We start from the raw sequence: 15,427 nt of genomic DNA on the forward strand, positions 1-15,427 counted from the left end.
TTCTATGGGTGGTGAGCACCCCTCGGTTGACTCCCCTCAATCTTACCTCGGATCTGAAGGATTTAACGCACTCTTTCTTTACTGGATCTTACTGCGAACACCTGCTTTCCGGATTAAACCTGTAATTCCACTATTAATCTATTTAACACTGTTGAGAATAGCAACATTTACATGTAATCTAAGCAACTTTATTCATAAACTGTCGAACTGTTTGCATTAGTACAAGTTAGGCCTGTGACGATGTACTAATTTTGCAATAATAAAAAGTCCTTTATTATTGCAATTGTAAATGTCATGGAAATGTGTGTTTTGATTTGAAGTGATCTGATATTGTGAAGCTTAAAGGAATTACCTAACATGTCATCGTGACAGTTACTTTAGGTCTAATATATAGTATGGTTTTCAATAGTTATGAATTCTGAATCTTTACACTTTATAGAATAAACGTGGTCCTCTTCAGTACGGCTCGCATGCTTCTCGATGACTTATGAAGTGATGATTTGACACTTAGAAACTGAATCCCACTGTGAGGAGCTTATTTGGGCTATGATTTCACTTGGTTTGCATTTGCTCCAAATTTATGTATGCAAGCATAAATTTTCTAACAAAATAAAGAGGGATAACATATGTGCTGTGACAACTGATTGTTTGGCTGCACAATTATTTGCAAAGTGAAAAAGATGCATTTGTCCAGGATCCTAAGGCATGTATGACTAAACTGGGCAATTACGTAGCCTACTGTATCTCTGTTAACATCTTAATTATGAAGCTGACACTGATATGACGACTAGACTGCATAATGGCATTTTATTTAAATCATATATACATAATGCATATACAAATGCTCTAGTTTTGTCATTTTTAAGGTTTATGTAGTTTAGTTACCATAGTATTTTACTTAATGTTAATATCAAAAATACATAAGAAACAAAAAGCTGTAGTCAAAGCTGTACTTGCCATGATTATGTCACTATCAGTTTCAAGTGGCAGCAATGCTAACAAGTCATGGGGTCGAAACAAATCCAAGACAAACATATCAAAGAGTCTGAAGTAGATATATGGCCCTGATAGGCTACATCATAGTATGAAAAGTATACATTGTTTAACGTCCCATGCCAAATTTCACCAAAACTGTTCCTAAAAGAAAGAAAGAAATAGTAAATGTGGTAATTTTACCACACCGTAATCAAAGCTGTCATGAAAATTAATTTATTATTCCCTAAAAACATATAAATGAAGAGTTCAGATGCAAAATAAGACTTTAAGTGCCGTCTGACATTTTTTTTCTAAAATGTAAATTTTTCTCAGGCTCCTATTTTTATGTTCATTTCAGTTATTTCACTTTTATTGCAATGAAATGAACCTACTCATTGCCATTTACGTAAAATTACTGAGCATGCACATAGGAGCCTGGTAAAAATACTAATTTTAGGAGAAAATTTCAAACGCCTCTTAGAGGCTTTTGCAAATTAACTTTTCAAATGTATTTAAACAATGGAAAAATGTGTATTCAAAATTATATATAGCCTGGCTATATATATATATATATATATATATATATATATATATATATATATATATATATATATATATATATATATATATATATATATATATATATATATATTTTTTTTTTTTTTTTTTTTTTTTTTTTTTCAGAACTCTTTACGTAATATCAGAATTATTTACTGGTTAAACAAGTTCAATATCATTAGAGAAGTGTATTGAGTCTGACGGCGTGTATTAACCAATCAGATCGCTTGGCAGTCTGCGTCGGTTGAAGGCGGGGCTCGTGTTTGTCGAATAACTGGAGAAGTGTTTTGTAACCTGCCCTGAAAGCATCTGTCGGTTGAAATATGACTTAATCACTCACCTTACTCCTGGAGCATGTGTTTTTAACCTCCGGTTTGATGCCTCTCTTCAGGGACTAAAGATGAAGAAGAGATGGATGGAGAGTTGGTGAAGTCTCTAGCGATATCTGCTGGTCATAGTAAAAGCTGCAGGTAAAACTGCATGCGCTTCCTCCACACTTATAAACCCTTAATAGATTCACATTATCGTGTGTTTAATGCATAATACATTGCTGAAATTGATGGAAACAGAATACTGGCCGCCTTTTCTTTTTCAACTCCATACGGTATGCAGTAGGCAATGATACTGATTGTTTAATTTGAGTGTTTTTGTTGTCACAAACCACAGTTTACCTACAGTTTGTCAATGGAGTCTATTACCTGAGTGAAACGTATGGTTATTTTTTAATCAAAGACAGGAATGCATAGTTGTTAAGTGTGCTGTTCCAATCATAGCCAGTGTGATGAAGTGTGAGTGAAAACATGCATGACAGTAGTTGGTCGTTGTGAAAGGGGTCATATACAGTATGATGCTGCTAAAAATAACATTATTTTGTGTATTTGGTGTAATGAAAATGTGTTTATGCGGTTTAAGGTAAAAAAAAAAAAAAACGTACACCTACTGTACATTGTTGTTTCGCCTCTGTGCCTTGCCTTTCTGAAACACGTTGATTTTTACAAGGCCCTTGTCTGAAAAGTGAGGTGTGCTCTGATTGGCCAGCTTTTCAGTGCTTTGTGATTGGCTGAATACCTCAAGCATGTGACGTAAACATTAGTCCCTTGTCATACTTTGTTGCTGTGTGTCCCGCTGTTCAAACAAATAATGCTACCTATCAGATTATGCTACCAACACTGTATTTATTCTACCGTAAGTGTAGGCTAAGGGTTGGAGTAGGTGTAAAGATTTTGCTTCTGAATTATGCTACCATCGTTTTTAATCAATTTAATGGGCAAAATTAGACAGGTAGCCCAAATCTTTAGAACACTCTTTTGTAAAACCCATTACAAAAGAGGCATTTGTTGCATCCAGTGGGGACATAATTACTGATGATAATGACTTATACTTTGTTTTTACGCATTGCTTTGGGTATGTCTACATTTGTGATTGTGTGAATATTTGGGCGGTGTTATGCAAATCTTCGCAAACATTGACATAAACATGAGGGGCGTGTTTAAACGAGACATTTTTGGGGGGCGTCTAAAAAGCCTAAATATGTTTTACACAGCAAAAATAGAGAAATAGAGTATCCTCAGTCTAATTCATTTTTAAAGCATTATTTAAAAAGTATATATTAATAGTAATTGGGAATGAAATTCTTTGGTATGTTTTTCTTTTTCTTTTCACTTACTGATTCGACAGTGGTATTGCATTTTATATTGCTATGTGCTGATGTGGATGCAGGCCCGAGCATTAGTTTGCAGTCACTGATGCCTGCATTGAGTTAATCCTATAGCCACAGACACGTTTTTTGGTTATTTTTTACTAATTTATACTGCAACCAAAAGTGTCTGTAAATGGGAATGAAGTAGTATTAGTGTGGTCATGTGATCTCAACATGGCAGCCACCATGAGGGGCCGAGCTGCCACTAGTGCAGTAAACATCTACTCGTGTGAGTCTTCATCTCCTGTGAGTAAACAAACAAAGCTACGGTTTCTTCACAACTGGAAATAGAATCTTTTCTTTCTCAGAGAACACAGTTTCTTATATATATAGTGCATCCGGAAAGTATTGCCGGACTTTTTCCATATTTTGTTGTTACAGCCTTATTTCAAAATAGATTGAATTCATTATTTTCCTAAGCAACCCCAATAACGTAATATTTAACCCCAAAAATGTGAATTTGAAGGCTGTAACAAAACAATTGGGAAAAGGCTGTGAATACTTTCCGAATGCACTGTTCCGTTGAAATGGTCGACTGCTGTCTTAAATCCATCATCATTACTTTTACAGAACTGATGACGGACGCCAAATGAGGAGAGGAAGATGATTTCATCAGTGGAAATACAGTAGTCTGAAGAAACCATGTTTCCTCTTCTCTTAAATCCGAGGTTCTGTAAGATGCCTTGAAGCTGATGGTAAGTTTACGGAGTTTACTGACATTTGCCTCTGATTTGAAATGTATTTAGAGCCAATGGTAATTAGTCAAGAAATTCAACCTCAAATTAGTTTCTCTAACATCATTTGGTAATTTCAACAAATTGCTTACAATTCAGCCATTGTTTTAGCAAACTTGGAATTCAGGTTTGCATCAGTCTTGGATTGTAACACTTTTCTTTGTTTGATTTATTCATGTAACACCTACTTTTATGGTATTTTGGTATTAGACATCACTGTCTTCAAATAAACTTAATTCATTCATTCATTAATGAGTTTACTCTCATAATGCAAGATGACTATAATAAATATAACATTCTGCATGCAAGTATAACATACTGACCCTTTGTTTCCTTGTTTGATTTATTCATGTAACACCTACTTTTCTTGATAAATTCAGGTTTGGAAGGAAATAAATAAAGCCCCATTCTGTTTTTTTTTTGTTTTCTCATTAAATATCCAATTTCAAAGGGAAACACGTCACATTATAGAAGTCAAACGGGTTGCCAGTGTTGCGCTAAAACAACCAACCCTTTTTTAAGTGACTCAAATGTAACCGCAGATCCTACTGAAATAATAACAATTGTTTATTGAGCATCCCATATGAATGATTTCTGAAGGATCATGTGACACTGAAGACTGGAGTAATGAGGAAGAAAATCCGGCTTTGATCACAGGAATAAATTACGTTCTACTATAATTTCAAATAGAAATAAAATCACAGTATTACTGTTTTTACTTACTGTATTACAAATATTTAACCAGCAGTGTACGAAGATGCCACTGTCATCCACAATTGCAATTAGACCGAGAACATAACACATTGCATAATGTATGTAATATCCTGTTGGCAGCACAAGGATGCACTCTGAGGAGTGTCTGAAAATAGTTCACTACCAGCTTAACAACTGTGTAAGTATCTGTAAATGATCTTATGCTTATTAGTAAGCACTGCTGACTATGCAGGATCAAATTAATGTGAAGCAGGGGGGGCACCTCTTTGAAACACAATAAATAAGTGGTTTCTATGAATGAAACATATATAAAAAAAACTTGATCATTACAAAGCAGATGTTCAACTCGGCCACAATTTTTGTTCCAAAAAAATCACTAGTTTATCTTAGTTATAATAAAAAAATAAATAAATAAAAATAACAGCAAATGTAAGAAACACAAACGCAAGTGTGCAACTGATGTTAATCGATTCATCTGGCAGAGGAAGGATTCCCGGCGGCCCATATCAGATCACATCCAACATCCCTTCATCTTAGTTTAATCTTACCGACATCTGGAAATTCGGTCTTTCTCATTCGTCTATTTTAAGCTGGCTGATTGGCAGACATAAGAAGTGGATATTTCAAGAGCCTGGCAAACAAACTGCGTTTAGTGCCTTACCATAAAGAGGGAAGCCAGATGATGATGCCAGCCTTATATACGCTTCTTGAGCGCAGCTCTTCTGCTAGTTCTCTGCTTCCTCCTGACGTTCCTGTTCCAGGTCTGCACGGCTGCCTAACTTTCTCATATAGGTGAGGAGAACGTCTGCCTTCTTACAGATGATTACATTTTGTCCCTCGTTTTTTGGGGTGTTATACACTATGGGATGTTAGGCTATACAAGGCTATACAAAACCATACAATAACTACACATTTTATGATTTAAAAAAAAGATTTTAACATTAGTTTTTAAACTAAATGAGTGTTTTTATTCTCTAATTATTAAAACCTTTATTTTATTTCCTTGCTGCTGAATTCTGATATATGGCAGGTGAATAACTTGCAGTGCATGTTGAGCTGCCAAAATGAGCTTGGCACAAAAGGGACATTTTAAAGGCATGCTATCTTTGTTAAAACGCTAATTAGGTGGTGACAGAAGTGTATTTCCAAAGCATTCTGATCCTAGCATTAATGCATCTGTGAAAACACCCAGTATTCATGGAAAAGCTAGATATGTCTTAAACTGATTTTTGAAGAAGCTGTTATATTTATTTAAGAATTCTGGACACAGCAAAATCTGCTCTGTGTGATTCATGCCGCTGTCTGCAGACAGGGTTTCAGATTGGTTGTATTGTTGGGATCTGCATAGATTTCTCCAGAAGCAGGTAGATTGGGACACTGGATACCAGAGGGGCGATATTCACACCCCTCCCGGTGGATCGCAGTGGGCACGCTTACAAGACGTTTCCAAGAGCTGGTTTCAAATTAGGAATGCAGAAAAAATAGCCACCTCTATATGATTCCAGATGATTCTCTCTACATGCATATATTGAGGACCTCTGTATACCATCGACAAGTCAATGTGTCAAAGTGGTTTCTTGACTTGAGATATCTGCTGTGTTTTTCTCTCTACAGGGGTGAAGAAAACAGGTGGACAAGATGTCTGAGTGAGTATATGAACATTTCAGTTAATTGCATTTGATATCAAACAAATGGGATTCGGTTCTTGCCTTGCTAAATTGTAATTCCTTTATTTCCTCATGACAGAAAAAAGATGACATCGAGCCGCCGGCACAATCTCAAGGTAGAGGAAATAATGCACAGATGTTTTTTATATAATATAATATAATATAATATAATATAATATAATATAATATAATATAATATAATATAATATAATATAATATAATATAATTTGTATTAAGGACCAGATGTAATCAGTATTTGATTATAATAATGATTATTAGTAATTAATATAATATAATATAATATAATATAATATAATATAATATAATATAATATAATATAATCATGTATTAAGGACCAGATGTAATCAGTATTTGACTATAATACTGATTATTAGTAATTAATATAATATAATATAATATAATATAATATAATATAATATAATATAATATAATATAATATAATCATGTATTAAGGACCAGATGTAATCAGTATTTGACTATAATACTGATTATTAGTAATTAATATAATATAATATAATATATTAAGGACCAGATGTAATCAGTATTTGACTATAATACTGATTATTAGTAATATAATATAATATAATATAATATAATATAATATAATATAATATAATATAATATAATCATGTATTAAGGACCAGATGTAATCAGTATTTGACTATAATACTGATTATTAGTAATTAATATAATATAATATAATATAATATAATATAATATAATATAATATAATATAATATAATATAATATAATATAATATAATCATGTATTAAGGACCAGATGTAATCAGTATTTGACTATAATACTGATTATTAGTAATATAATATAATATAATATAATATAATATAATATAATATAATATAATATAATATAATATAATATATTAAGGACCCGATGTAATAAGGATTTGACTATAATACTGATTATTAGTAATTAATATAATATAATATAATATAATATAATATAATATAATATAATATAATATAATATAATTTGTATTAAGGACCAGATGTAATCAGTATTTGACTATAATACTGATTATTAGTAATATAATATAATATAATATAATATAATATAATATAATATAATATAATATAATATAATATAATATAATATAATATAATATATTAAGGACCCGATGTAATAAGGATTTGACTATAATACTGATTATTAGTAATTAATATAATATAATATAATATAATATAATATAATATAATATAATATAATATAATATAATATAATTTGTATTAAGGACCAGATGTAATCAGTATTTGACTATAATACTGATTATTAGTAATTAATATAATATAATATAATATAATATAATTTGTATTAAGGACCAGATGTAATCAGTATTTGACTATAATACTGATTATTAGTAATATAATATAATATAATATAATATAATATAATATAATATAATATAATATAATATAATATAATATAATATAATATAATATAATACAATTTGTATTAAGGACCAGATGTAATCAGTATTTGACTATAATACTGATTATTAGTAATTAATATAATATAATATAATATAATATAATTTGTATTAAGGACCAGATGTAATCAGTATTTGACTATAATACTGATTATTAGTAATATAATATAATATAATATAATATAATATAATATAATATAATATAATATAATACAATTTGTATTAAGGACCAGATGTAATCAGTATTTGACCATAATACTGATTATTAGTAATATAATATAATATAATATAATATAATATATTAAGGACCCGATGTAATAAGGATTTGACTATAATACTGATTATTAGTAATTAATATAATATAATATAATATAATATGTATTAAGGACCCAATGTAATCAGTATTTGACTATAATACTGATTATTAGTAATATAATATAATATAGTATAATATAATTAATGTACTGTATTAAGGAACCGATGTAATCAGTATTTGACTTTGTGGCCTTTAGTATAACATAATATGACATGACATGACATGATATAATATATTAAATCAAAATTTTAATTTAATGAAGCAAATGTTTTATTGTAATAAAAAAAAAACACATTAAAAAAACATTATTTTATGACATCGTTTGCATTTCTCTATAAAACTGACAGAATTTGAAAGCCGATCCTTTGTTTTATATTAAAAGTACAAAACGTGTTAATATTATTGCTATTATTGGGGGCTGCCGCACTACAAATAATGAATGCATTCGAAGAAATGGGAAATATTATTTGCCAGCATACTGTCCCTGAGAGTATATGACACATGGTATGATTTCTGCTAATAATCCAGCATATATTGAAATCAGTTAACAGGCCGCTAAGCACCCAGTGCTAAGCACAATATAGACTATACTCTCAAAGTATTATAACTAGGTTTGCACGATATATATCGGCCGATGATTAATGTGCATCTAGTCACTAAAGCCGGTTAAAGTCATCAGATGTGTGATTTCACATTGAACAGCAGGTGCTACACGGAGCCGCTGCACAAATCAACGCTGATAATGAACTGCTCTGTGTGAAATCACGCACCTGATGGTATTTACCGCTGATTCGATATCAGGCTTTACTGACGAGATGCGCATTAATCATCGGCCGATATATATCATGCACCCCGGTTATAACATTAATCTCCTAATTGCTACGGCTTAATTCTTAGAAATGTGACTATTCTCAAAATATTACGACTTTAATCTCTTTAATAACACACTAAAATGCTAAATATAATATAATTAAAGACCACATTAAATTAATAGTCACACTTTATTTTAACTAACCATTAACTATAACTTTTGCCTTAATTAACTCTTTATTTGCGGCTTATTGATAGTTTATAAAGTAGTTGTTAAGTTTAGGGTATTGGGTAGGATTATGGATGTCATGCATTATATGTAGTTTATAAGCACTAATAAACAGCCAATATGTTAATAATAGACATGCTAATAAGCAACTAGTTATCAGTGTGAATTGGACCCTATACTAAAGTGGTACCTCTAAGGAATATTTAACTTTTGTGGCTGAATGTTAATTAATGAATTAAATGTTAATTAAATAAACTTTCACCAAACACATCCTAATTGAATTTTACTTTTGAGGTTTACTCTTCTACAAATACAGAGCAAAAAATATATGACTTTGTCCAAACCAATGCGTTTAATACCATCTAGATCTGGCTAACTCACTGTGACATAAGATTAGTCACTACATGGGGTCTTTATAAGTGCTTTTTTCGCCGACTGCCCCTGTATTTGACAGTATGTGTTTATTGCTGTAAGCAACACTGTAATGGTGTTTTATCAGATTCACAATCCAGATGTATTTGTCCACAGAGTTTGGTGCTCAGCATTGCGAAGGGTCTTCTGGAGAAAGAAACGGCTCAGATTAAAGTGGACAAGGAGAAATACATGTCAGAGAACTGCCCTCCTCTGTCTATGCCCGGATCTGCACAGGAACTGCAGGTCTGGTTCCTCGTCCACCATCAGTTCAGAAGTCCTTAGCACATCTACATCACCTAGATATTTATTTGTATATACAATTTCACCAGGAAGATGGATTTTTTTCCATTACTTTAAATAGGTTACTTACAAAAACAGTAATAACCATATTATATATGCTTAATAACACATATATCATATATATATTATTGGTGCATAACCAGATTGCACTTTCTTGAAACAATATGTTGCAAAAGATGGTTCAAAAACTGAATCTGAATATTTAAACACCTCCATTTAGGAGCTATGCAAGAAACTTCACCAGCAAATCGACAAGGTTGATGAGGAGAGGTATGACCTGGAGTCCAAAGTGGGCAAGGCCAACAAAGAGGTGATGACAAATCTATCTTCTTATGACGGTGACAGTGTTTCTGATGGGTCTGTATACTGGGTTCTCTGAGCTCCAGTTTGACTTGTGTTTAATGTGTGTATAGATAGAGGATCTGAAGATCAAGGTGGTCGACCTGCAGGGCAAGTTCAAGAAACCTGCGCTGAAGAAAGTGCGTCTGTCTGCCGATCAGATGCTCCAGGCTCTGCTGGGCTCCAAACACAAGGTGTCTCTGGATCTGAGATCCAACCTCAAACAAGTCAAGAAGGAGGTCAAAGAGGAGGTGGGTGAAATATGATATTGGGCCTTTATTCCTGTGAAGAGAACAGAACAGATATGAATAGTTATGGCTGTGAAGTCTGAATGGATACAAAATGAAAACCATCTCATGGTTTACTCCATCAATAAACATATTTTAAAGATATGGATAATTAGTGGTTTATAATGTGTTTTTGTGCTTAAAAATGGATGCTTAAAACAAGAACAAGCGTCTGAAATGGGGAATGGGATCTTGTTTTGCCTTTGAATTAAGTTGATTTTTGAGAATTTGCTGGCAGATAAATTGTTCTTGTTTTAATCACGAGTTTCTCACAAAACAAGACTAATATCTACTGTGATTTTGCTTCTCTTAAAGATATCTTGATTTAAGAATCGTTGTACACTTTCATTGGAAAACAAGGCAAAAATACTGCAGAAGAAGCACTTTTTTAGCGTCTAAAGAGAAGACTCGTTAAAGTTATCTCCAAATTGTAGAGTTTAGAAGCAGAGCTATTCAAGACATGAGCTATTTTTATTTTATTTCTCTCTCTCTCTGTGTGTAATTGAAATAAAAGTAATGAAGATCTGTCGAAAGTTGTATTTTTATTTAGAGACCCTATTGATGTACTCCGTTCCATTTAATTTCTTCCTTAAATTTTCTTTGCTTTACAGTCTCTTACCTTCATGAAACCCTGATAGAAAATAATATGCTGTATGTGTATAAATGAACATGTGTATCATCCCTTCACACTCCATCCCTCTCTCATAATCCAGGTTGCAGATGTCGGCGACTGGCGTAAGAACGTTGAAGACAAGGCCGGTATGGACGGCAGGAAGAAGATGTTCGAGGGCGAGGCCTAAATTCCCGGACGTTTCTTTCTTTAATTATCATAGGAACTTGTCAGAGCTGTGCGGTCATTTATCTTTTTGTCATTTCATCTTTTCTGTTCTCTGTGCCTCAAATGAGCATTTGTTTCATGCAGTGTGATCATCCTGAAAGGGAATTAACTCATGTGTATCATCGCAGTGCCACTACTATTAAACGAATGCTTCTGAGTTAAATGCTTTTTCACGTTTGTTTGGTCCTTTCATTCTTTTCCAGTCTATGACTAGTGGCTTGTTTTGACTATAAATACTGTAGTGCTGCTATTACAGCAGTGTCCTGTCTTTCTCAACTTCATTGCATCTTCCTTCCTTTAATTTAATTAGATTTTAAATTAGTACATTTTATTTCATTTGTATTTTGTTTTGTGTTTTTTTTTTTTTTTGGTTTTATGTTTTGTTTTGTACTTTTTGTTTTTATTTGTTTTGGTGTTTTTTTTTTCTTTACAGTTTTGTGTATTGTTTTGTACTTTTTGTTTTTATTTGCTTTGGTGTTTTTTTATTCTTTCAGTTTTGTGTATTGTTTTGTGTTTTTTTTGGGGGGGGGGTTGTATTTTGTATTTTGTTTTGTGTTTTTTTTTTTTTTTTGGTTTTATGTTTTGTTTTGTGTTTTTTTTTTTATTTCTTTTGGTGTTTTGTTTTTGTGGTTTGTTTGTTTGTTTTTCTTTCGTTTTTTTGTTTGTTTTAGTTTTTTTGTCTGTTTTTTTTTTTCTTTTTTTCTTTTTCTTTTTTCTTTTTTGTGCACGACATCCAGAAGAAATATGGATGGCATTTCAGATCATATTTATGGACATATCCTCTTTTGCTGTATGGTAAGTAACTTAACATTGTTTGGCTGAAATATCTCTTATTAATTTGGCTTAAATCCCTCTGTTTAGTTTAATCGGTTAATGATTTTTGTATCTTGGTGTGTTACGCATTGCTTCCATTTACAGCACACACCCACACACATGCGTCTTGAAGGAAGGGATATTTACGAGGCTTTCCGAGGATGGGCTGGGGATATTTCAGGAGCTCGGAGGCCTATTGGTCTGAGGAGGAATCCACTTCCATAAACAGGACTCCCAGGATCTGCTGAGCCATCAGACCACAACATATATATCCTATTGAACTTTTTTCTCTCTGGGGCTCACCAGTCTTTCCTGTTCTTCTTCCAAGTGTGTACTGCCCTCTTCTTCTCTCATAGGTGAGCGTGCATCCAGAACTCTCTCTAGATCTGTACAAACAGTTGTTTCATATCAACTGCGTCTAATATGTATCTAGACACATTGTTTTTTTATATTCATGAGCAATTAGAATATGTTAATAAGTGTGATTTTAAACAGAGTTATGAATTAGCAGATAAAGTATGCAATTTAATTGCTATGTTTTCAATTTCAGCATTACATTTGAACTTAAATATGCAAATACTTGTCTTTTATAGTGTACCTGTTATATATTATAATCTTTAACTGAATTTGAATCGAACACAGCAGCTGGTCTCTGGTGTGGTGTGTCAAATGAACTGTCCGTGAGGTCGTCTCAAGGGCGTTGGACTAAACTTAGACTCATGTGTCCCTGATTGAATGTATTTCTTAAAGTGCTTGTCTTGGATTAGCTGATTAGCTCAGCTGCCATCTAATAACTGATTTCTATCCGATCCAGCGTGAGAACACACTAAACCGCCAAGATGTCAGAGTAAGTATTCTTGATTTGTTCTTTATTGAGTACTCCAGCACATGCACAGTGTGTCTCACGGTGAACTTGTTTCATGAACAGAAAAAAGATGACCTCCAGCCGTAGGCATCATCTGAAGGTAAGACATGTTTTTACCGGAATTTCATGAATCGCAGATTTTAAGTGTAAAATCTGGCTAAAAGGACTATGTTTTAAAAGAAACAGAAGTGAAATGATTCAATTGTTTGTCGGTCTGTGTCTTCAGAGCCTGCTGCTCTCCATTGCCTTCGGTCTGATGGACGCTGAAGCCAAGCAGCTTGTTGTTAGTAAGGAGGCTCATATGAGTGAAAACTGCCCTGCTCTCGATCTGCCTGGATCCACGCAAGAGCTGCAGGTGCCAATGCAGTATTAGGATTATTATTAACAATAATTATGCTATTGTTTATCATATCAAGACTATTGTTTTAATTTGAACTTTTTTGTATTCATTTTGCATGTATTGTGGTATGTATTATATGAGTATGTTTAAGCACACACACACACACACACACACACAAGCATACATATAGTCATATATAGTTAAATTACCACATATCGATATACATTTAATAAATATAATTGCATTATATATATATATATATACATATATATGTATGTATATATAAATGTTTTATATAGCTTTACTCTTTGAGCTACATAAGTAATATAAATATTTCAGTGACGACATATTTAATATACTTTATTTTAGAAGGATTGAGATACTATTATAGATTTTAATTAATATTTCAAATCCCTTATTTTTATATTGTCAACTCTTGTGTTGTGCTTTTGTCATTTGTAGTTTTTCTCAATATTAATTTCAGTTTTAGTTTACTTAATGTATTAAATGAAGTTTAACTATAAATATTGAATGTTAAAATAGCTGAAAAAGTAATAAGTTAACGTTGGATTCAATTTTAGATTTAGTTTTAGTTAAATATAATAACCCTGAATATAATTACACAGTTTTATATTAATGTAATAGATGTATGGATGGATATCTGAGATGTATAATGTTGTGTGGGCCTTCCAGGAGCTGTGCAAGAAGCTTCACCAACAGATCGACAAGATTGATGAGGAGAGATATGACTTGGAGGCCAAGGTTGCCAAGTCAAACAAGGAGGTAAAAATCGTCCAACTTCAGTTTGTCCAGTGATTCATCCATTTATATGTTTCTCCAAGGAGCTCCAGTTTGACTTGTGTTTGATGTGTGTATAGATCGAGGATCTGAAGATCAAGGTGGTCGACCTGCAGGGCAAGTTCAAGAAACCTGCGCTGAAGAAAGTGCGCATGTCTGCTGACGCTATGCTCCAGGCTCTGCTGGGCTCCAAACACAAGGTCTCCATGGACCTGAGAGCCAACCTCAAACAAGTCAAGAAGGAGGTCAAAGAGGAGGTGGGTTTCTTGTCTTTGATTGGCCGTGTTTAACAGGAAACCCTCTCCCAGTGGGATGTGTTTGGTCTGGATCCTCCTGTGCTCACGTCTGATGTTTGTATGTTTCCACAGTCTGCAGAACAAGTCGGCGACTGGCGTAAGAACATCGAGGATAAGGCTGGTATGGACGGCAGGAAGAAGATGTTTGAGTCCGAGGCTTAAGATGTATTATTTATTCTCCAATATGTCTTAAAAATTCTCCGGTAAACATCTTTCTATCCTGTGAACCTCCCGTTCCAATAAAAATATTTTTCCTGGACTGTTTTGCACATTGTACATTGCTCCAGTGTTGAATGGCATGGCATTAAAGATTAGTGTATACATATGTATATGCCTTTGTGTCTTTGCTCAGAGTTATAGCAGTAGTGAACAGATGATAATTATATTACCACTTGGGATTTTTGAAAGAAATCTCTTTTGCTGATAAATACTGGATTTATTTGATTAAATATACAGTAATCTGTGAAATATTATTTTTCTGTTTTAATATATTTTAAAATATAATTTATTCCTGTGATCAAAGCTGATTTTCAGCATCATTCCTCCAGTCTTCAGTGTCACATGATCTTCAGAAATCATTCTGATACGCTGATTTGCTGCTCAAGAAACATTTCTTATCAATGTTGAAAACAGTTTTTGGAAACTGGTACATTTTTTTCAGGATTCTTTGATAAAAAAATAAAATAACAACAACATTATAAATGGAAACATAAATTACTTTTGATCATAAAAAACATTCTTGCTGGAAAAAAAGTATTAATTTATTTTTGGGTGAATGATACATAAAACATTTAATATAGCATTTTTCTCTGCAATATGTGTTTACTTTTGATGAAAGATCTTAAAAGGCATAAATTGATTTATTTTAAATGACTGTATTAACAAATTATTTATATTAATATAATGATTATTATAATAACTTGTACTGAAGTAGTACCACTATACAGTATCATATGATAAAAAGCAT

General features: G+C 32.4%; 2 protein-coding genes and 1 long non-coding RNA gene across 5 annotated transcripts; all 3 read left to right on the forward strand.

Annotated features, from left to right (window-relative positions):
- Positions 1–4,249, forward strand: LOC113043903 (uncharacterized). Its single transcript, XR_003275815.1, has 3 exons — positions 1–121; positions 1,925–2,003; positions 3,803–4,249. It is a non-coding gene; the product is annotated as an uncharacterized LOC113043903 (long non-coding RNA).
- Positions 4,250–5,350: 1,101 nt separating this feature from the next.
- Positions 5,351–11,516, forward strand: LOC113043564 (troponin I, fast skeletal muscle). Its single transcript, XM_026203023.1, has 7 exons — positions 5,351–5,472; positions 6,295–6,326; positions 6,427–6,463; positions 9,699–9,827; positions 10,105–10,194; positions 10,298–10,474; positions 11,224–11,516. The coding sequence occupies exons 2-7, from the start codon at positions 6,319–6,321 to the stop codon at positions 11,308–11,310; spliced, it is 528 nt and encodes a 175-aa protein (XP_026058808.1). The 5' UTR covers positions 5,351–5,472; positions 6,295–6,318; the 3' UTR covers positions 11,311–11,516.
- A 497-nt stretch (positions 11,517–12,013) lies between these two features.
- On the forward strand, positions 12,014–14,787 carry LOC113043563 (troponin I, fast skeletal muscle). Of its 3 annotated transcripts, XM_026203020.1 has the most exons (8): positions 12,014–12,143; positions 12,267–12,517; positions 12,976–13,008; positions 13,090–13,126; positions 13,253–13,381; positions 14,060–14,149; positions 14,245–14,421; positions 14,533–14,787. In XM_026203020.1, exons 3-8 carry the CDS (start codon positions 13,001–13,003, stop codon positions 14,620–14,622), a joined length of 531 nt encoding a protein of 176 aa, XP_026058805.1. In that variant the 5' UTR covers positions 12,014–12,143; positions 12,267–12,517; positions 12,976–13,000; the 3' UTR covers positions 14,623–14,787. The 3 variants fall into 3 exon arrangements, with proteins under 3 accessions (XP_026058805.1, XP_026058806.1, XP_026058807.1); XM_026203021.1 differs by lacking the exon at positions 12,014–12,143 and having other exon boundaries at positions 12,248–12,517; XM_026203022.1 differs by lacking the exons at positions 12,014–12,143; positions 12,267–12,517; positions 12,976–13,008 and having other exon boundaries at positions 13,082–13,126.
- Positions 14,788–15,427: the final 640 nt, after the last annotated feature.

The sequence above is a fragment of the Carassius auratus genome, chromosome 25, assembly GCF_003368295.1.
Source record: "Carassius auratus strain Wakin chromosome 25, ASM336829v1, whole genome shotgun sequence".
Taxonomy (NCBI): Eukaryota; Metazoa; Chordata; class Actinopteri; order Cypriniformes; family Cyprinidae; genus Carassius; species Carassius auratus.